The sequence below is a fragment of the Rhineura floridana genome, chromosome 3, assembly GCF_030035675.1.
Source record: "Rhineura floridana isolate rRhiFlo1 chromosome 3, rRhiFlo1.hap2, whole genome shotgun sequence".
Taxonomy (NCBI): domain Eukaryota; kingdom Metazoa; phylum Chordata; class Lepidosauria; order Squamata; family Rhineuridae; genus Rhineura; species Rhineura floridana.
In genome coordinates, this window is record NC_084482.1 from 67,050,421 (window position 1) to 67,070,698 (window position 20,278).

The 20,278-nt window shown below is 41.7% G+C and overlaps 2 protein-coding genes and 1 non-coding gene across 22 annotated transcripts in view; 2 read left to right on the forward strand and 1 right to left on the reverse strand.

Annotated features, from left to right (window-relative positions):
- MAP2K4 (mitogen-activated protein kinase kinase 4) overlaps window positions 1-9,389 on the forward strand; it is a 66,370-nt gene extending 56,981 nt beyond the window's left edge. For all 10 annotated transcript variants that reach the window (XM_061616445.1, XM_061616441.1, XM_061616444.1 and 7 more), the window contains 5 exons: window positions 60-187; window positions 1,445-1,522; window positions 3,870-4,018; window positions 6,142-6,187; window positions 6,772-9,389. In XM_061616445.1, coding sequence (XP_061472429.1) covers window positions 60-187; window positions 1,445-1,522; window positions 3,870-4,018; window positions 6,142-6,187; window positions 6,772-6,885 — 515 coding nt within the window. In that variant the 3' untranslated portion in view covers window positions 6,886-9,389. The remainder of the gene's footprint in view (window positions 1-59; window positions 188-1,444; window positions 1,523-3,869; window positions 4,019-6,141; window positions 6,188-6,771) is intronic.
- Window positions 9,390-13,795: 4,406 nt separating this feature from the next.
- Window positions 13,796-13,957, forward strand: LOC133382660 (small Cajal body-specific RNA 16). Its single transcript, XR_009762044.1, has one exon. It is a non-coding gene; the product is annotated as a small Cajal body-specific RNA 16 (non-coding RNA).
- A 1,333-nt stretch (window positions 13,958-15,290) lies between these two features.
- The window catches only part of MYOCD (myocardin), a 400,168-nt gene continuing 395,180 nt past the window's right edge, over window positions 15,291-20,278 (reverse strand). For all 11 annotated transcript variants that reach the window (XM_061616448.1, XM_061616451.1, XM_061616454.1 and 8 more), the window contains one exon: window positions 15,291-16,700. In XM_061616448.1, the coding sequence (XP_061472432.1) occupies window positions 16,132-16,700 (569 nt within the window). In that variant the 3' untranslated portion in view covers window positions 15,291-16,131. The remainder of the gene's footprint in view (window positions 16,701-20,278) is intronic.

Genomic DNA, 20,278 nt, shown 5'->3' on the forward strand with positions numbered 1-20,278 from the left:
CGAAGTACTATGGTTGTAGCTTACCTACTTAAATATGTGTCTGTCCATATCTGTTGCAGATATTAAACCTTCCAATATTCTTCTGGACAGAAACGGAAATATTAAACTCTGTGATTTCGGCATCAGCGGACAACTTGTAGACTCCATTGCCAAAACTAGAGATGCTGGGTGCCGGCCCTACATGGCAGTAAGTGGAATTTGAAAACTTGCATGTAATGGATAAGATGTGAATGGAAATTGAATCCTTTGTTTTAGTCCCCTTGTTGTACAGACTGAAGCTAAATATTCCGTACATGAATGGCTGAGGCTGAAATCATACCTTTGCTTCAGAAGCCAAAATTGTAAATGAGGTTAGCCTGGTGTGGGACCTCTGCAGTGTGATCTTAGCACATTACATCACTGCATGCCCAGCTAATGTTGAACAGCTTTTCTTGCAGTAATCAAATCACATTCATGCTTTAGTAACCTGGTCCCTCTACTGGTGAAGGTATTGGAAGCATGCTTTTTCTGTGTATGCATTTAGATGGTCATTTGTGGGAGGAATGTATAATGAACTGATAAAACCCTATGGCTCCCAACAAAGCTTTTCCTAGAAAGACATGGGTAGAGAATAATGAGAACATTTGTTGCCAAGATTGCTTGCCTGTACCTTTGTATAATAATAGAGAACAGACAGTTCAGAGAAATTCCTTCTGAGTGAATTAAGGCTGAGAATTGCCCAGTAACTTCCTGATGATGTAGGTGCCTTGTTGCAGTTTAGATCAGTAAAGTTCAGCCTTAGCTCCCAAGTGTGGTAGAATATGAAGTCTTTTGCCAATTGTTCTTCGTTGGATGTGTTAGTTTTTTAAAAAGAAGTGATGCCAGATTCATAGCCATAGATAGTGGGGAAACGAAACATATCCTTTGCAAGAATTATGTTATCAGCCAAAGGAGAAGATTTAACTTGAGTTGCAACATTAATAACAGATAGTTTTGCCAAACAGACCCATTTTGGACAAAACTACTACAAGATGTAGAATAGTTGAGTATAATTACGATAATAAGAGCTTCACAAATAAAAGATAAGGGTAATTTGATATAAAATATTATCTAGACTGCAGGCATCTAAAATATTTAAAGATGTTTAATAATTCACAACTATAAAATTGTAGTATATAATTATTCATGGCTTTCAAGTGGGGAACCACAGGATCTAACTGTTCTGAGCTGACTCACATATAAGAGGTATGTACCGACTACAAGATTAAATTCAGACCCTAGTCAAAGGTTGCCTAATTCAGCTCAGGGTCTTTCTCAATCCACTTAATTCCCAACACTTCACTATTGGGAAATTTAAAACTGATTATAACTGTTTTTCCTTTTGACAGAAATATTTCTCCATATCCCACTTCTTGTAATTTCTTGTCTTTTTCTTATATAAATTATATACTTCCTCTAATTTCAGCCAGAGAGGATAGACCCCAGTGCATCCAGGCAAGGATATGATGTCCGTTCAGATGTCTGGAGCTTAGGGATTACATTGGTAAGTGAGAAGTGTTTACAGCTTTGCATGCTGCTGCAGATAAGATCCTAAAGCATCTTGTGAAGCAGCCTTAGGACTTGGGAGATATAAAAGCTAGACTGGCATTACTTTTGTGAGCACATGACTTTGATAGGGCCATCATCGCCTGCCTGAATGCCAGGCCTGGTTCAGGTTTTCTTGCTGCACCATTTGGCTTCCTTGACTCTTTTATATCAGCAGTGACCTCACCCTGTTACTAGAGGGCAGCAATGCATGGTAAGCTGGAAAAGATCGGTCTTACTCTAAGTTAGGAAATCTTGCCCTGGCTCTCTTCAGAGATACAACTGTTTCCTAGATTTGTCCCACTGAAGAAAGCAGTTTAGTATGAGCAGGGAAGAGTGTACCTGTCCGTGTGGAAGTAGAGGGTTGAAACCAAGGATATTTGGCTTGGGTCCAGGCGGGGCTAGCACTAGATTTGAAAGGGTCCTGGGCAAGATACCCTATCTGGGTGGCACATACCCTTAACATCAGCTTGGTGGATACCCCCAAAGTGAACTGACATGAGGTCAGAGGGTTGGGGATTCATATCCCCAGAATGAGTCTAGATCCTGCCCTCTACACACAGCATTTGGGGCAGGAGTGAACAGGCATTAGGTCTGTGGGATCTATCTTGTTTTTTATGGGAAGCCTGAGGTCCATCAACCAGAGAAAGGTGCAAAATCACAACTTTAAAAGGTAGAATACACATATTGTTCCTATTTTTAAAATTTGCTTTGGAGGTCAAATGCTTGCCTGCTATTTTGTGAACCTTTTAAAATTAATCTAAACTTCTTGTAAGCTCCTTCTCTCCAGCACTGGACTGCACATCTAGTATGTTATTTTTAAAAAGAAATGCAAAGCAGTGCAGCTCTTCTGAAGCAGCAATACTAAATCTCTCTCCCATCTATAGATTGGAGACTTACGGGCTTTTCACAAATGCTAACATGTATTTGGGGCTGTTCATCCGAATATGCCCAGTTGTAAAGGGAAGAATGTTCTGTGGGTAAAGGAGTATTAAGTTACAGAGGGTCCAGCTATTATGTTCAGCATTTAGAATTGTATTCAAATAAGGTCTACTCTGAGTAGGACTAACATTGAATACCACCCAAAGTTTATTTGTTGTTATGCCCAGGAATTTGTTTTCAGTACCAGAACTAGAACACTCTCCCATGCACAAATCTTTTCCTCCTGTTGCCCCCACGTTTCGTTGACTTCAGCAGCCTGCTGTCTGCCTCTCTCTCTGTGTGTAGGCTGTTTTTGTTGCTAATATTAAACCATTGGGAATCAGAAACCGTTCTTAATGCAATCCAACTAGAGATCTACCAGTAGATCCAAATCTGGCTTCTGTCTACTTCTGATATAGGAGTCCAGAGGCATTCTGGGGAAATAAACCTGACACTTCTCTTTTCAACGTCAGGTGCCAATTTTTTATTAAATAAAGGGATGCCAGCATCAGCCACAGTGGGCTCTATGGTGCCCATAGGCCCCTGCATTTGTCTCACCATGGCATATGCTCATACTGGGGCTGGGCCCAATCAAGAGAGGGCGGGATTGACTCAAAGTTCTTGAGCTCCTATTCAAGACAGATAGATGTAAATAATTTTGCATTAGCTGACTGGCTGATATATTGCTGGCTTCTTTGGTCCCTGGAAATTAGGCTTAAGTACAGAGTAGGAAGGTGTAATAAAAACAGGAGCCATGTCTGCTCCCCACCCCCAAATCATGGAGTGTACAAAGGTACATAATGAAAGATCACAGAAAGAAAAGTATGTCACTGGAGAACTGCTATTTGCAGTAGCAAACTTTTGTATTGTGGAATCTTGCATCTCTACCCTATACTCACTACAATGTCTTCAGTATTAGTCATTGCTCTTCCATGTTTAACTCTAGAACCTATGGGTCATTTCTTGAAGTGAGCCTCAATGATTTCGCTGAAATAGTCATTTCCACTAATACGTATTTTATTATTTAAAAGATTTGTATCGCACACTTCACTTAAATGTACAAGAAGTCTTAAAATGTAAAAACCAGTACAAAACCAAAAGTCAATCTAAAACATCAACAAGTCAAAAAGAGCAGCATTGCTGCAGATGTATCAGCGGCTCGGCTATTCATACTCTGAGCTGCTGAGATGATCACTGGCAGAATAACCAAGAATTCCCCAGCATGTCTGTTTTTAAGGTATATAGATTGGGCATGTGCTCATGAGGAAAAGTCACTGGTTCAGTGCCTTTCTCAGTATGTTTGAACACCCTGTCCCCAGCCCAAGTGTCTATGAACTTTATATTGACTAATGTAGCCTGTATTGTTGCTGTCTCTTTTGGTTCAGTATGAGCTGGCCACAGGACGGTTCCCTTATCCCAAATGGAATAGTGTATTTGATCAGCTGACACAAGTAGTCAAGGGAGACCCACCACAGCTGAGTAACTCAGAAGAACGGGAGTTCTCCCAAAGTTTTATCAACTTTGTCAACTTGTGGTGAGTATACTTCACTCAGCCTGTTTTGGCCATTAGTGACAAGTAAGTGGTTCAGACTGAGACTTCCCATTCTGTTGCTCAGCATCTTGCTTGTGGCAGCAACATCCAAGAGCATCCATGTTGCTGGAAATGGTGCATTTTTCCTCAGTGGAGGAACTTGACAATGAGATGGAGTATGTGTGTGGGCTGGAGAAAGCAACTGTATATAGAGTGACTTGCAGGCCTTAATGCTACACTTCCAGCATGTATGATTGACGTGGTGGTTCTGAAAGAGATTTAGGCTTATCCTACCCAAAGCCCTGGTTCAGTTGCCACTCTTGTAAGGCAACATGAATCTTCCTTACTGATTTCTCATATTTAACTATTAGCAATGAGGGAAGCTGAGGTGGTGAGGAGACATCTCCACACTCTGTGTCAATAGCAAATGCTTTTGTAGCCCCTAATTATGCTATGGAGATCAGTTTGTTTTGAGGGAGGCGGCTTGCTGTGGTATTATCTCCTTACTATATAAGCAATGGAGTAGTGATTGCAACAAATAGGATGCACCTTGTAAGTTACAGAATGAATCACTGTAGTGACTTCTACTGGGAGTTTGCAGTTGTCTAAGTATGTAGCTGTGCTATTTAAATGTTGAAAGCTGAGTTGGCCTCATTGCACAATTATTATATTGTACTGTGGAGAAAATCGGGTGGATCTGGATCAGTTGCTCTTGTTGTAGTTAGCACACCAGAATGGATTCATAAAATATGTGAACAACATACTAACATTTAGAATATTGGTCTGCATTAATGGTCGTTTGGAGCCATACAAGAGATAGGGCTTGAAAATACACCTTCAAGATGAAACAATTGCTTTTAAGCCTTTAATCGTGTAGAGAAAGGAAAGTGGAGGAAAGGTATTTTAGAATTATCAGTCTAGCTAGTATAGGTTTTACAAACTGATTAAAGCAAGTGTGGTGTAGTGGTTAAGGTGTTGGACTACGACCTGGGAGACCAGGGTTCTAATCCCCACACAGCCATGAAGCTCACTGGGTGACCTTGGGCCAGTCACTGCCTCTCAGCCTCAGAGGGAGGCAATGGTAAACCATCTCTGAATACCGCTTACCATGAAAACCCTATTCATAGGGTTGCCATAAGTCAGAATTTACTTGAAGGCAGTACATTTACATTTTTTAAAGCAAGTATTCCCAAACCACCCTTCAAAACTACCATAGTTGTTGACATGCTGCCACCTGCTGGTCTATTGGCTTTTGTTTTTCTGTAATTTTTTTAAAATGCAGTTAGGCTCTTGAGCTCATTTCTTCAGAGTGGAGCCCAATGGCTTAGCTGTGTTATGTTATTCACTTAATAGAAGGGGGCAGATCCAACGTTGAGTGGACAAGGACCTTAAAAAGCAGCCGTGACATTTTCCTCCCTGCTGAGCTCTCTATATTAACTGATTATTGGTATCCTGGCAGGATATGCTAGTGCAAGAAGTGTCTTTTTAGAATATTATGTTATTGTTTATAAAGGGTTAGGATTTCATGCTGCACAGAACTTGGGAAAGAAGGGAAAATTTCTCTCACTGATGCTACAGAAGGTGTTGAGTGTAGTTCATTGCATCCAGAATTTTAAAACAATGGGTGAGAGGTGTATTCATAGGTTACAGACTTGAGAGTGCTGCTTATTTTATTGTGACATCTTCAAGTAACCTGCAAACTAAGAACAATCCTAGGATTCCCAGTAAGTTTAAAAGGCAATAAAGAGGTGCAAGTAGGATGGCTAAAGCTCCTGCACCTTTAATGGGTGGGTAGAATAGAAGCAGGAATTTCAGTAAGTGTTGCTTGTTATGCAAGGCTCACCTGCTAAAAGTTCCTCTCCTACACAACTATTAAAAGTGCAAGAGCCCTGTCCTCTTTTGTACCTGGCCAATATAAGTGTAACAGGTAACTGCCATTGTATGACTTGGTGGATGTACAGCCACAGACAACTTAAACTATTAATAATAATCATGCACAGATATGCTGACAGATATTACAGACTGACAGCATGCAACTTGCTCTTAGCTTGTGCTGTCCAACATTTAATTTCAGATGCTTTTCCGCAAATGTTCTATCTCCCTAATCTTCTTACTGGTCTTTTTAGCCTTACAAAGGACGAGTCCAAAAGGCCAAAGTATAAGGAGCTTTTGGTAAGTATTTTGGGGGGAGAGGGAAGAGATGTGAGTGCACAGGACTAGATCTGGCTAAGTCTTTCGAGAGGTTTTTCTCTTTACTTTGATTATATATTATCATGTTTTCTGTATCAGCAGCATTACTATTCCTATGTTGTAAAATATGAGCTGTGTTCTACCTGTGAAGTGCAAATATGCTGAGCACAAAACGAGTCTGCATTTAGTCTCTCCAGGGTTGTGTTGTGTATCTAGAGAATTAAAGGTTTTGTGTTTTTTTTGAATTAGAATAGAATTGCATTGCATGTTTAATTTATTTTTATTGTGGGATTTGTCTGCTTCATCCCAGTTCTCTAATTCCTGCATAGTATAAGGCCAAGGACTGTACCAGCACCCCACCTAGATTCTCTCTGGTGTGAATATGTCCATGCTGCTGCTAAGACCCCTTAGAAGGGATCTTGTGAGCCATTATCTCAGTGTAGCAACTCATCAAATCTGAGGTGTTATGTTGCATGGAAGCAGTCTTGGGACTCTCACACATCTTCTGTAGGGACCTTCTGTGTTCCAAAAGTGAGAATATGTTTTGTTCCTTTCTCTTCTCCCAGAAACATCCCTTCATCCTAATGTATGAGGAGCGAACAGTGGATGTTGCGTGCTATGTTTGTAAAATCTTGGATCAAATGCCAGCAACTCCAAGCTCTCCAATGTATGTCGATTGATACTGCTGCTACGTCAAAACTCTAGTGCAAGTGCTGAGAGAAAGCAAGATGTACAGAATCTTCACCCAATATTGCAGTGTTTTAACGCTTGCCCAGACACCATGTGCAATAATGTTGGTGTTTTTCTTCCATTCTGTCTGTATATTATTGTCACATAAAGTGCATCCATGTAATACCTGATCACACAGTGTTAGTGTCAGTCAAAGAGAGACCTCCGTTTGCTCTTTTTGTGGACATACTCATGAAATGTGGAAATAGGTAACATTTTATTTGTTGACCATGATTGGATAGCACCTAAAGTTTATTTCTAGACTTGGAGACTTCTCAGCAGCTACTGGAATGATTTTATTCTCTCAAACTCTTCCAATTGTTACAGATAATTAAAAGGAAAAATTAGGCGTTGGTCTGATTCTGAACATAAAGCAACTGCTTGGGGAGAGAGGAACTTGTGCAGCCAAATGAGCTACTTTTACCTTCTAAAGCCAGTAAAAGGCAAAGAGGAGATATTTCTTCACAAAGTGCAATAGATTAATTGATTTGAAATTCTGTTGCTTTTCAGTCACAATGTATGTTTTAAAGACAGTGTGGCTCAGCAGAAGTTCATATGTCAGAGGGAGAAAGAAGTGAAAATATAAAATGGTTTATATCTTTACCAAAAAAATTAAAAATGCATTGCATTGAAAGAGGCTAATTAAACTCATAAGAGATTATGAGTTTGAACTCATGGAGAATAATGTATTGTTTCATTTTCCAAGCAAGCCACTCTTCAGTAGAACTAGGTGTCCTATAAATCGTTACCTGGTGAGATAAGACTTTTACCTGAGGAATTATTAAACTACTCAGTTGAATTTAACTGGCCTGAGACCCCTGATTTCTAACTACATCATGCTCATTTGTAGGCTAAAATTTCACAGTTGACAGGGTACCGAACAGTTTGCAATTGTGAAGAGCTATTTTACATTATTAATCAGTAAACATTTGCAATTCATCTCCATCGACCTGTTCCTGATCTCCAAATGTATAGAAACTTCTCACGGAGTTCCAGGTGTGACTTGGATTTCTGCTTCATGTCTGATATTCACCATCAGATAAAATAAGCTTTGTGCATCCACATCAGTTGAATAGCTGGACTTCCAAAACAGTCGCAAAGGGGTTACTAAATGTTTGATTTTATTTTGTGGATGAATTCTGAGACCATCTAGACATGGATATTGGTTTTTATGAGAAGGATTTCCTAACAAAATGGTAATTGAGAGAACTGGAATGCTAGATTCTTCAAATCATGTGAGAGAAAAAGGAAATGGAGAGATTATATTGCCAGACCAAGAAAAAAGACCTTTAAACCATTACTAGTATTTTGTCATCTCATCTGCATCCATTGAGACATTGACTTCCAAGTGACAAGAAGGAAGTGGTGTTTTTTAAAGCCCAAAGATACTTGGAATTTCAGTAATTTTTCTTGTTATACATGTAAGACTAGAATTGTAAGGGACTAAGCCTTAACAGTGTGTGGTCAGTGATAACAAGACTCCACTGCTATAGCCAGTTAACAATTTTCCCTAGTATACCAGCTGATTAATAGGATCATGGGGCAAAAACTTTAATCCTGAAAAAATATGGTCAACCCCATAAGAGATAATATATTAAAGTGGGAACCAGTTGGGACCAGGGCCACCTCAAGACATTTTGCTCCCGAGACAAAGGACAAGATGATGCTCTTTCCCCTCCATGTGCAGAAGCTGACCAGATTGCCAGTTAAGCCGCCAGCCGTCCACCACTGGAGGTGGCCATCTTACTTGCCTAACGGCACTGTTCCAATGCAGTAATTCTTCCTTGTAATTCACTTGAGTGGAGGATTTTCAACCTCATCCAGATGCTCCCAAACTGCATATGCATACCTCCTGGCTGTTCCTCGTGTCTGCCAAAACATGGATAGTTGTCATAGCCCAATGCTCCCCCTGCCCCCATGTTTGTTAGTAGAGCATTTCCATTCAGTCAACCCCCAAAATGGAGGTAGCTTTCAGGCTCAGTGGATGTCTGAGAGAGAGAGAGACTGTTTTAGCCTATTAATCATAGATTGTAATAATATTAAGGGTGCAGCATTTATATTACAGTTTATGTTTATAAAGATGTATAGTGTTCAGAAGCTGTGAAAATAGTGTAAGAACTGTACATTGTGAGCTATGGTTAATTTTTTTCTTGTATCATAGAAAAATGTTTAAAAGTTTATTGAGAAGCTGATGTGCAGGGATATTGCCTTATTGTCTGTAAGTAAAATGGAGTTTGACAACATGACGGCTTCTAAAAGCTTCCAGCTATTTTTACCCTCTCCTGATTTGACTTGGTTGACTTCTATTTAAAATAGTCTACATGGAATTACTGTAATAGTTCTGTTTTTTTCTGCCTGCAGGTCAGTTGTAATATATCGAGGATGCAATTATGATCTTGCTATAAGGTCAGACGTGATAGGGAAATCAATAAATGCTAAATGAAATTTAAAAACACCCTCTTCATCTGGCCAAGCTTCCCTATTTATTGATGTTTGCAAGAAGGGCCAAAATGGATAGTGAGACTTTGAAGTTTTCCCCCTGAAGCATAAGAAGCTCAGCTGCTCCTGACCATTGTTTGCTCTTTAAACAATTTTTTGCTCCCCTAAACCAGTTATGCTGTTCTGCTGTTCCTGTGTTGTATTCAGTGACGTCCCTTGTGCTGATAGAAGAACTTTTATCAGTAAAATGGGGAGGAAGGTGACTTTTGTTGATGTGGCCACAGCTTCCTGTGCCATCTCACACATTATTCTGAACACACTATTCCCCAACTATGGAACAGATTTTGGAGGCCTGCAGGGTGGAAGGGGTATTGGCAAAAAATGGCCTCCTTCCCTATTCTGCTGACGGAAGCCTCTGCTAGATCAAAGAGCTTTCTGTCACAATTGGATACAATCTTTATTTTTAGCTGGATAACTAGTACTGCATTTGAAGCTTGGCATTACTACATAAATGGTCCGATTACTTCTTGTGCTCTGGGTATAACACTTATGCTAATACATCCTCAAACTGAATTTGCCTTTTGGGAAGTGACCTCCTCTTGCTGGTTTCTATTATGTTTGATTTACTCTTACCATCAAGATCTTTCACTTCTGTAATACTATCCAACAAGTTGCCTCCCATTTTGGTTTTATTTGACTTTTTCTTGTTCCATCTATTTGGTATTTTTGTATTATTGGTTTCAATACATTCACTGAAATTATGTTCAACTAATTCTCATGCATTCTTCAGGCCTTTAGGCGTCTCTTCCATCTCTGGCATCTTTGGGAGGGCGGCTTTTTTAAAAAAAATTGATTTCTTAGTGAATTAGAGTGGGAAATTGCATTTTTCACTTCTCCTTTAGCAATTAGAGGACAAGAAACTGACGTGGCTAAATTGTCAGCTGGGATTTGTCCAGTAAGCTTCAAAGCCAGGTTAAGTTGCTGTCGCTCATCCTAACATTCTGCACATACTGACTTGCAAAGGTAAAATGAGATATAATCTAATCCAGGCTAAACCTTTTGGAATAGGACACTAAAGAATCTAAAACAGTATATCTGCTGCAGACTGTAATGGTGTTAAAACTTGCATGTGGCAAAATAACTGCAAAACAAGAACTTGGTGTGACATCACATGGAATCTTTTAATTAAGTATGGCAGTGGTGGTCACAGAGGTAAGGCAGTGTGTTTATTTACAGTGGTTTGGTGGTGTAGTTTTTTGATGGGGTAGTTGACAGCATCCCTTTAAGTAAGGAGGATAAAAAAACCCAGTATCGCAAGACAGTGTAGCACCTAACTATTCTGGATTCAAGTGCTATTAAAAAGTCTCAATGGAATGACTTCTAACTTTTTCATATTTAAAATTAAAAGGTAAAAGAAAACTAGCATGCGAAGGATTCTATCCTATCAGTGCACTGTGAACGTTTGTACAATAGAAAAATCATGCTTTAAATAGTGACCTTATAAAACACTAAACATTTTTATACAACATGCAGCACTATTAAAGCCCTTTGTTGGTTCTTCCCCTGCTTAAGCCTCCGGAGTTTAATCACCCTAGTGAGGCTGGAGTTCCATACATATTGAGGTCTGCAGAGACAGCTCTCCTGGTCCAGGTTACTCTTCAGCCAAGAAGACACTTGAGCATACACGGTCCTTTCTGTGCTGCCTTGAGTTTCCAACAAATGCCTTTCCAGTAACACAAATATTACATACACACATACTTGGTGAATGTTTTTGTAATAGTCTTTGGTTTGCAATACTTTTACAAAGTTTCAGAAACTATCTAGGTCCATAGAAAACAGCCACAAGCTATTTCTCATCCCCCACCCACTTCGTCAGACCTTTCTGAATTGTAATGCACAGAGGCTTACAGAAGAAACAACAACATTGGCGGATTTACTAATACTGCAAAGTACCCAATTAGCTGAGAAGAACAAGCTCCTCCTCTTCACATGTGGATTCACAGCCGTTCTCTTGAAGACCTTGCATGGGATTGTCACCCAGCTCCCCACACTACAGACGAGACTTGGCAGGAAATCCAGAAGAACAATGGCTAAGGCACAAAAATACTGTGGATGTCAGTATTGTACACCGGCTAGTTCTATGCCACAAATGTGAACTTCGTTTCATTAGCCTGGGGCATTTAAAAGATTGACTATAACTTCAGTAGACTGCTTCATACATAGTGTAGATCACTGGGAAGATATGCTGAAGAAAGGGATGTCTGGGTGGGCTCCATCTCGAAAGACAGATGCAACACTGTGTGAAGAGAGACAGCAAAGGTTGAACTTGCAAGGAAATTCTTCAAACTGATACAGTGTATTGAATACAGCTAGCTTGTCCAATTGTCTGTTGTGGGCTTGTTCACCTTTGTTATGCTGTAGTAGAATGTACATAGTGATGTTGCATGCTGCTGTGCTAGGTATCTAGTGTGGAATAGCCATGCTTTGTTGTTATGGGGCATCTACACGGTGTTGTCGAACTGTTTCCTATGATTTTCCTTGTGGTTCTTCCACCTCTTCAGCTCAAAGCAAATGTGACTAGTATTGTCTCCACAGTTGCAGAGCACCACAGTGCCACTCTTCCACCCTTTTTAAGATGCATGGATTTTATGTATGCAGTGACATATTGTGCAGGTGAACCTATTGCTAGCCGTCTACTTTGATGCACCATCACTATTGCCTTGTATACAATCTTTTCATTTGTGCTAGAACCCTTTTTGTCTCTTTTTTAAGACCTGAACTATTCACACAATTGCACTTAAACCAAAAAATATTTTAGCTCAATTTTTCAAAAAATGATTTTTAAAAACAGTCTGTCTGTCTTGTAGCTATCATCTTAGCATCATTTTATTTTTTTACTGTTCTCTTAAGACAAAAAGTGCTCTTTTTTAAAAAGCCATAAAAGTAACCAATAGCATTAAAAGTGATTAATCAATTCTTTAATTTATAATAAAATAAATGGCATGGTCCCAGTTGTCCTTGCCCCATTGCCATATCTATGTTATATACAGTAGAGCAGCCTTTCCCAACCAGTGTGCCTCCAGATGTTGTTGGACCACAATTCCCATCTTTCCTGACCATTGGCAATGCTGGCTGAGGCTCATGGGAGTTGGTCCAACAACATCTGGCGGCACACTGGTTGGGAAAGGCTGCAATAGAGTGAATGGATCGTAGTGGATGTACACATAAAACAAGTACTATATCCACCCCCCACTGCACGTGTGGAAAGTGCATGTAGCCTACAGCTGGAGAGCAATGACTGGGTACTGCTAAGAGTTGCCAGTATGGAAGTATCTATATAGTATAAGGATTTGGTTTGGTTTGCTCTTCCCTATCAACATATGTCTCTGCTACTGCTTGCTGTATTAATTTACAGCACAGGAACAAACACATAATAAACATAATAATAGATTGTTTTAAAGGCTTATTTGCTGGCCTGCTTAACTTGTATCTTGAAGCATGATGCACCTGTCACTTATTGGTCTTACAGCAGCTACCCTGCCATTTTTCAGTTTGAGTTGATGAGACAGGAAGCAGAAGCAAAGCTCCTACACCAATATAGTGACTCAATTCAAACTGGATTTCCTTAACTGTAGATGCAGTGGTGTAATTGGTTTGAAACCATTCCCCCATCCCAGATTTGAGCCAAGCTGGCTAGATTTAAAGTGCCATTTGGACTTTTGCTTCTTCACTACTTCCATCGATCTCAATAAACGTGACTCAACTATTGGGCAAGATTTAGGTTGCCCTTCTCACGAAGGACTAATCTCTGCTTCCTAACCCTAACCGCTGCATTTGGCCTACCGGCAAAAGCCAAACTGAGGAGAGGCAAGATGTTTTGAACTTGCTAGAATGAAAAATACCTAGCTGGGGTGAAAGGTATATTCAAGAAGACAAAATGTTAAGTCACTGGGGATTAAGGAAATTGCTAACCATTTATAGACAAATTATAACATTCAGTGGTTACTATTCACTGAAATAATGAAAACCTGGGTAGAAAACAGATCCCAATTATATTCCTGAATACCAGGTGATGTAAAGAGTTTCGCTTACACAGAAGTGTACTGTCGCTCAGGTGGATCAATGTATAGTTTGGAATAGTGGCTGAGGGGTGGGCCCTTTACACTGTGGTGGAAAGAACTACTGTAAAAAGGAAGAATGCAAGTCCTCTGTGCTTCCATTTCTAAAGGGTATATTTCTGGTAACGTCCAACAGTTAGTGGTTTGCTCATAAAATAACCTTGTTTATATGTAGTGGTGGAGTGATCATCACTACATAGTTTTTTGTGTGGTAACATCCGAATGATATATTACAATATTCAGGTCTGACCTTAAGAAGTAGCTGTGTTAGGAACATAAATCTTTGCTGCTTGGTATAAAGATTATGGGCTGGGAAATGGTTGCTGCATAGCTGGGCCTGCTGAGGTCCAGCCTTGAACCCTAGATAAAAACTTGGGACACTCCTTTCTAGGGTGTGTCCTTTGCAATAATGGGTGTGAGCATTCTATCAGCAGCTTGATGGTCGTGCATGGTACTGCCTACATATCTATTTTAACTTACAGAGAAAACCATACTGCAGCCTGTACTGTCATTGACTTGGGTATTCTAATATCTGCATTTAAATAATGAAGATAATAGGCCAAAGTGTTTAAAGATCAGCCTGTAGGGGAAAAGTTGGCCAACTTTCACAATAGTAGACTTAGTCTTTGGTTCACAATATTCACTTGTTGATGCTGTTTAAACATCACTCTTTCAAATAGTTTCAGGGAAACCTTTGCCAGATCAGGAATGCTTGAGAGGAACAACCAATTATCTGTGACTAGGAATTTCCAATCCTGATAATTCTTGTTTGGTTCAGCCCTTGTAAAATCTCTTGGATCTTCACGCTAAATATTAGAACTCTGCTTCACTGTTGTAGTTGATGTATTAAACAACTCTCATTTGAAGCTTAGGAATGTCCTTATATGCACGTCAATCAGCTTAAACATAAGACCATGTTAGAGAGGGACTAGGGGCACTTTTGCTTTCTCTACCTGTCGATACTCCGCTTGTGGGAACAGAGGCTGTACTCCAGTTGGGAATTGCAAAGGAGGGATACAAGACAACAGACCGGGATGTCATCTCTGGCTCACCAGATTAATAACGGCACACCTTGGTGATGCTAAAGGATTTAGCATGCACTTAGAGGGACCTTGTAGGGTGCTGGAGTCAGTAATGTACCCAAGTTGGATTATAGGCTTTAACAACAACAACAAAAGTTTAAGTCAACAAAGATTGGTGTTATCTATTCTCTTTTGGTTACTTATAGTGACTATTTTTATACTGCCCAACTGAACTGAATTTGCTGAATTAATTAGCCTTTTATTTCTCTTTTGTTGATGTTATTAATGGATTATTGGTACTCCATGGTACTTAATCAGTTGGTACTCCAAATTAACAGGAATGGCTTAAATATTTCTGATAACATGTTCCATATTACCTATTTATTATATTGAATAAAGGTATTTGGTATATACCAGATGTGGGGAACCTTTGGCCCTACAAATGTTGCTAAACTATAACTCTGATCATCCCTGGCCATTAGCCACGCTTGCTAAGGCTGATGGAAGTTGTAGTTCAGCAACATTTGAAGAGCCAAGGTTCCCCGCCCCACATACGAAGGGAAAACAAATGCAAATAGATTTGAGGAAGAATGAGTGCCCTTTAAAGATTTTGCAATTCAAAACAGTATTATAATTGGTAAACCTTTCCCTATTTTATAGGTGATAATTACTGTATTGCTTGTTGTAAATTTATTGTTGATCTGATTTTAGGAATTGTACACTTATGAACAATATTTTATATCAATATATGATTGATTGTAATAATGTGTATGGAAAGGTTAGATTTATTTATCTGTATATCAAATTAAATATATGTTTATATTTCAATTAAAAAAAGAAGACATGAGCAAAGTACTTTTAAAAGGAGGAATGTACCTTTAAAACAGAAAATTGAGGAGGGCCATGATCCTCCCCAAGTAAATATCACTCATTTCTGCACTTGCTTCTTTTTTACTCTGGGTTCTCTTCAAGGTGAGTGCCCACCCCATAACAAGATATTGCTTTAGTTCTGTTGCAAGTACCTTTAACATGGGGGGGGGGGGGGAGAGAGACAGGGCAAAGAGACAGAAATGTTCAGTGAACTCCTAAGGAAGGATTTGTATTGTGAAAGGGCTTGGATGTTACTGGTCTGGCAATGCTTTTTAGTGAGCTGACTTTAAAAAATGATAGGGATGAAAAGGAACAGCTCTCAAGTAGGGTGCTGGAAGCCATAAGTGAATCAAACAAGGTAGCAGAGACAATATAGCAGATCAACTTGATAAGGATGACAGATGTTAGGGATAATGCTGATAGGTGCATACCAACTATAGTTCCACTGCAGAACTAGCTTTCCTTGGAAGAGGTTTGGAAACCACTGAGGTTAGCAATGCGTCGCAGGACTTGGGATCTGTTTATGAAGGAGGAAGATCTTGTGCTAGGGGTTTGCTTTGGAGGTGTGGGAGATTATTATCTGGCGATTCCATTTGTAACGAAAAGATAAATTATGTCCTGGGAAAAGTGACTCCAGTTTTTTCTCCCTGGATAGGAAGTACCAGGGCTCTTGGATATAGTCTCTCAGTCCCTTTCATGGAAATCCATTTGTGGCTGGCTACAACCCGACTCATAGAGCTTATTCTGTTCACCACTGTTGTAAGTGCAGGTCCATGGTGCTGTTCAAGTTGAGATCAGTAACATCTAAGAAATCAATGTTGAAGATGCTGGGCCCTGTGGTGGTGAGGGAGCCAAAACCATTGGCTGAGCTAGGCGGAGTGAGATCCAGCCATTCCATTGTTTCCCAGGGAGACTCTGTGAAACTCACGTGCAATCCAAATCCTTCAGCAGAAGAGGGAGACAGCTGAGTCTCCATGGGCGAGAGGGGAGTTGGCAGAATCTCATGTGGTGCAAGCAGTTCATCCGCAGTTTTGCTAGAAAATCCTTCCATTGCCCCTTTGAAGTGTGGCTCCTCGCCACCTACTTTCAGGAAGGCGATTTCACTCGACCGCCCCAGAGGGCTGTGGGAATTTAACAAGATTTCCAGATGACTGTCGCTGCTAGGGCAGTGTTCAAAGGAGAGCTGACCGGAGGGGCCTTGCTCAAATGAAGCTGATGTCTTTAGTAGTGAGGATGTAGCAGAGGTCCCTGAAGACACTGTTATCTGAGGCACCTTCTGAAGACAAGGGCGGTCCTCTTTGGCATTTGCAGGCATTTCTATTTGCCAAGAAAAAAAAGCCAGATCAGGAACAGCTCAACAATTTGAACTACTGTGCCATACACCCAGGTTGCCCCACAATACAAAATATTTAGCACCTCAGTGGTCAAGGTGTCTCAAGAAGACAGACCATCTACAGAGTGAGGTGGCCAATGCAGCAGCACCAAGAAGCAGGCCGTGGATATTTTTCCTGGATATAACCTTGTGTGATGTTATGCTAGATCAAACTGGCACAGAAGAACGTGTGTTTCAGGGAGCCTATAACGTTTAACTAGCAATGCCTGTGTGAGAGGACCGGAAAGGTCACAGAGGAGCCAGAGGCAGTGTGCTAGTGCAAGAGAGGGTTTGTATAGGTGGTTGTCAGGGAGTGTAGCATGTGCCTGAATGATATCCATCCACAAGGTGAGGACTGCTATAAGTGAAGTCAGAGAAATACATGATCAGAGAGAGAGAGTGGGGGAATACCTTGGTAAAAATAAGGTAAGAGGGGAAAGATGGGTGGAGGAGTGCTGGAGCAACTGGAAGCTAGTGAAGACAAGCCCCTCTCCCCCCCTCCCCCTCTCCCTCTCTCTGATCTATCCATCCAGAAGGGCAGCAACCAAAAGCACTAAAATACTTTAAAACATAATAAAAAAACACTGTAAAATACATTAAAACAAAACAACTTTAAAAACATTTTTTTTAAAGCTTTAAAAGCATCTTTTAAAAAAGGGTTAAAAACATTGTTTTTTTAAAAAAAGGTTTTAAAAAAACATTAAAAAGCAATTCCAATGCAGACTAGGATAGGTCTCAACTTAAAAGGCTTGTTGAAAGAGGAAATCTTTAAAAGGTGCCGAAAAGATAACAGAGATGGCACCTGCCTAATATTTAAAGGGAGGGAATTCCAAAGAGTAGGTGCCGCCACGCTAAAGGTCCGTTTCCTATGTTGTGCAGTATGGACCTCCTGATAAGCTGGTATCTGCAGGAGGCCCTCACCTGCAGAGCACAGTGATCGACTGGGTATATAAGGGGTAAGACGGTCTTTCAGGTATCTTGGTCCTGAGCTACATAGGGCTTTGTACACCAAAACTAGAACCCAGTGCAACTCTTTCAGCAGCGGGGTGACATGTTGGCAATATCCTGCCCCAGTGAGCAGTCTCACCTCCACATTTTGCACCAGCTGCAACTTCTGGACCAACCTCAAGGGCAGCCCCACATAGAGTGCATTACAGTAATCCAGCCTAGAGGTTACCAGTGCATGGACAACAGTGGTCAGGCTAGCCCAGTCCAGAATTGGCCACAGCTGTCTTACCAGCCAAAGCTGGTAAAAGGAAATCCTAGCCACGAAGGTAACCTGGGCCTCTAGTGGCAAAGATGGATACAGGAGCACTGCCAGACTACGAACCTGCTCTTTCAGAGGGAGTACAACCCCATCCAAAGCAGGCAACTGACCAATTACCCGAACATGGGAACCACCAACCCACAGTGCCTCTGTCTTGCTAGGATTCCGACTCAGTTTATTGGCCCTCATCCAGCCCACCACTGAGTCCAGGCAGCAGTCAAGGGCTTGCACGGCCTCTCTTGATTCAAACATTATGGAGAAATACAGCTGGGTATTGTCAGTGTACTGCTGACACCTAGCCCCAAATCTCTTGATGACTGCTCCCAAGGGCTTCATATAGATGTTAAACAGCATGAGGGACAAGATGGTACCCTGCGGCACCCCACAGCACAACTGCCAGGGGCCTGAAAGACGGTCACCCAATGCTATTCTCTGACAGTGACCTTGGAGATAGGATCAGAAACACTGTAAAACAGTGCCTCCAATACCCATCTCACCAAGTCGGCCCAGAAGGATACCATGGTCAATGGCATCAAAAGCCGCTGAGAGATCAAGTAATAACAGGGTCACACTCCCCCAGTCCTTCTCCTGATAAAGGTCATCCAGCAGGGCGACCAAGGCCGATTCAGTCACATAACCAGGCCTGAACCCACACTGGGATGGGTCAAGAGAATCTGTTTCATCCAAGAGTACTTGCAATTGCTGCGCCACAACCCTCTCAATCACCTTCCCTAAAAAGGGGGTATTTGCAATTGGTAGTTGTCACAAACCAATGGGTGCAGGATGGGTTTTTTCAGGAGTGGTCGGATCACCGCCTCTTTCGAGGCGCCTGGAACCTCTCCCTCCTGCAACGATGCATTGACCACACCCTGGATCCACTCGGTCAACCCCCCTCAGCAAGCTTTAATAAGCCAAGAAGGGCAAGGGTTGAGGGGACACGTTGCTGGCCACATCATCAACTGAAACTGTTCCCAAAAAGTTGCAGCAGATGTTGCATTGGACACCTCATTAGGGACTACACTAGATGTGGATGGTGGATCAAGACTGCTACTGAGGCAAGCAACTTTACCCTCAAAGTGCCTTGCAAACAATTCACAGTGGGCCTCCAAAGGGTCTAAAACTCCATTTCCTGGAGTTGATGTCAATAGACCCCTGACAATACAGAAAAGCTCCACTGGACGCTACTTGAGGATGTGATGGAGGCAGAGAAGTGGGCCTTGTTCGTCGCCCTCATCGCAACACAGTAGGCACGGTTATGATGTTTTACTCGTGCCCGATCAACCGCACAGCACATCTTTCACCACTTGTGCTGTAGCAGTCATCCAGCCTGTTTCATTGGCCTTAGCTCACTGGTGTACCAAGGTGCAAACCGGGCTCCACAGTGCCAGAGAGGGCGCTCGGGGGCAACTGTGTCAAGAGCCCAACGCGCCTTGCTGTTCCACAGCATGACAAGGGCTTCAACAGGTTCACCTGCTCTATCTACTGGAAACTCCCCCAGGGCATTTAGGAATCCTATGGATTCCATTAACCTCCAGGAGTGGACCATCTTAATCTGTCCACCACGTCTGCAGGGAAGGATTGGAGCCATAAGTCTACACTTCACCAGGAAGTGATCTGACCATAACAATGGGGTGACATCCACCCCCCCATCTCCAGACCACCCCTTCCTCCATCTGGAGCAAAAACCAAGTCGAGGGTGTGCCCTGCCCTATGTGTTGGGCCAATAACAACTTAAGACAGCCCCACGGTCGTCATGGAGGCCATGAAGTCCCGAGCCGGAACACTAGAGGCAGCCTCTGCATGGACATTGAAATCATCCAGCACTATCGTTCTGTGCTCCTCCAACACCACAGCTGAGCCGCCAGCTCGGTCAGAGAAGCTGCCAGGCAGCGGGGTGGACAGTACACCAGCAGTAACCCTACTTTACTATCTCCTCGGCCCGTCACCAGGTGCAGGCTCTCACAGCCAGCTCCAAGACAGAGTGGTTTCCTTGTGACAGAGATGGAAGTTCTGTAGACCACAGCAACTCCTCCCCACCCCCCGCGCCTGCAGCCTGTGCTGGTGTTGCACTAAGTATGCAGGTGGGCAAAGCTGGGTCAGATCAACTCCTCCCAGCTCACCCACCCAGGTCTCGGTAATGCACACCAAATCAGCACCTTCGTCCACAATCAAATCATAGATGAGAGTGATCTTATTGTGTACCGATCTGGCATTAAACAACACACACAGGCCAGTGGGCACAGCAGATGAGCAATG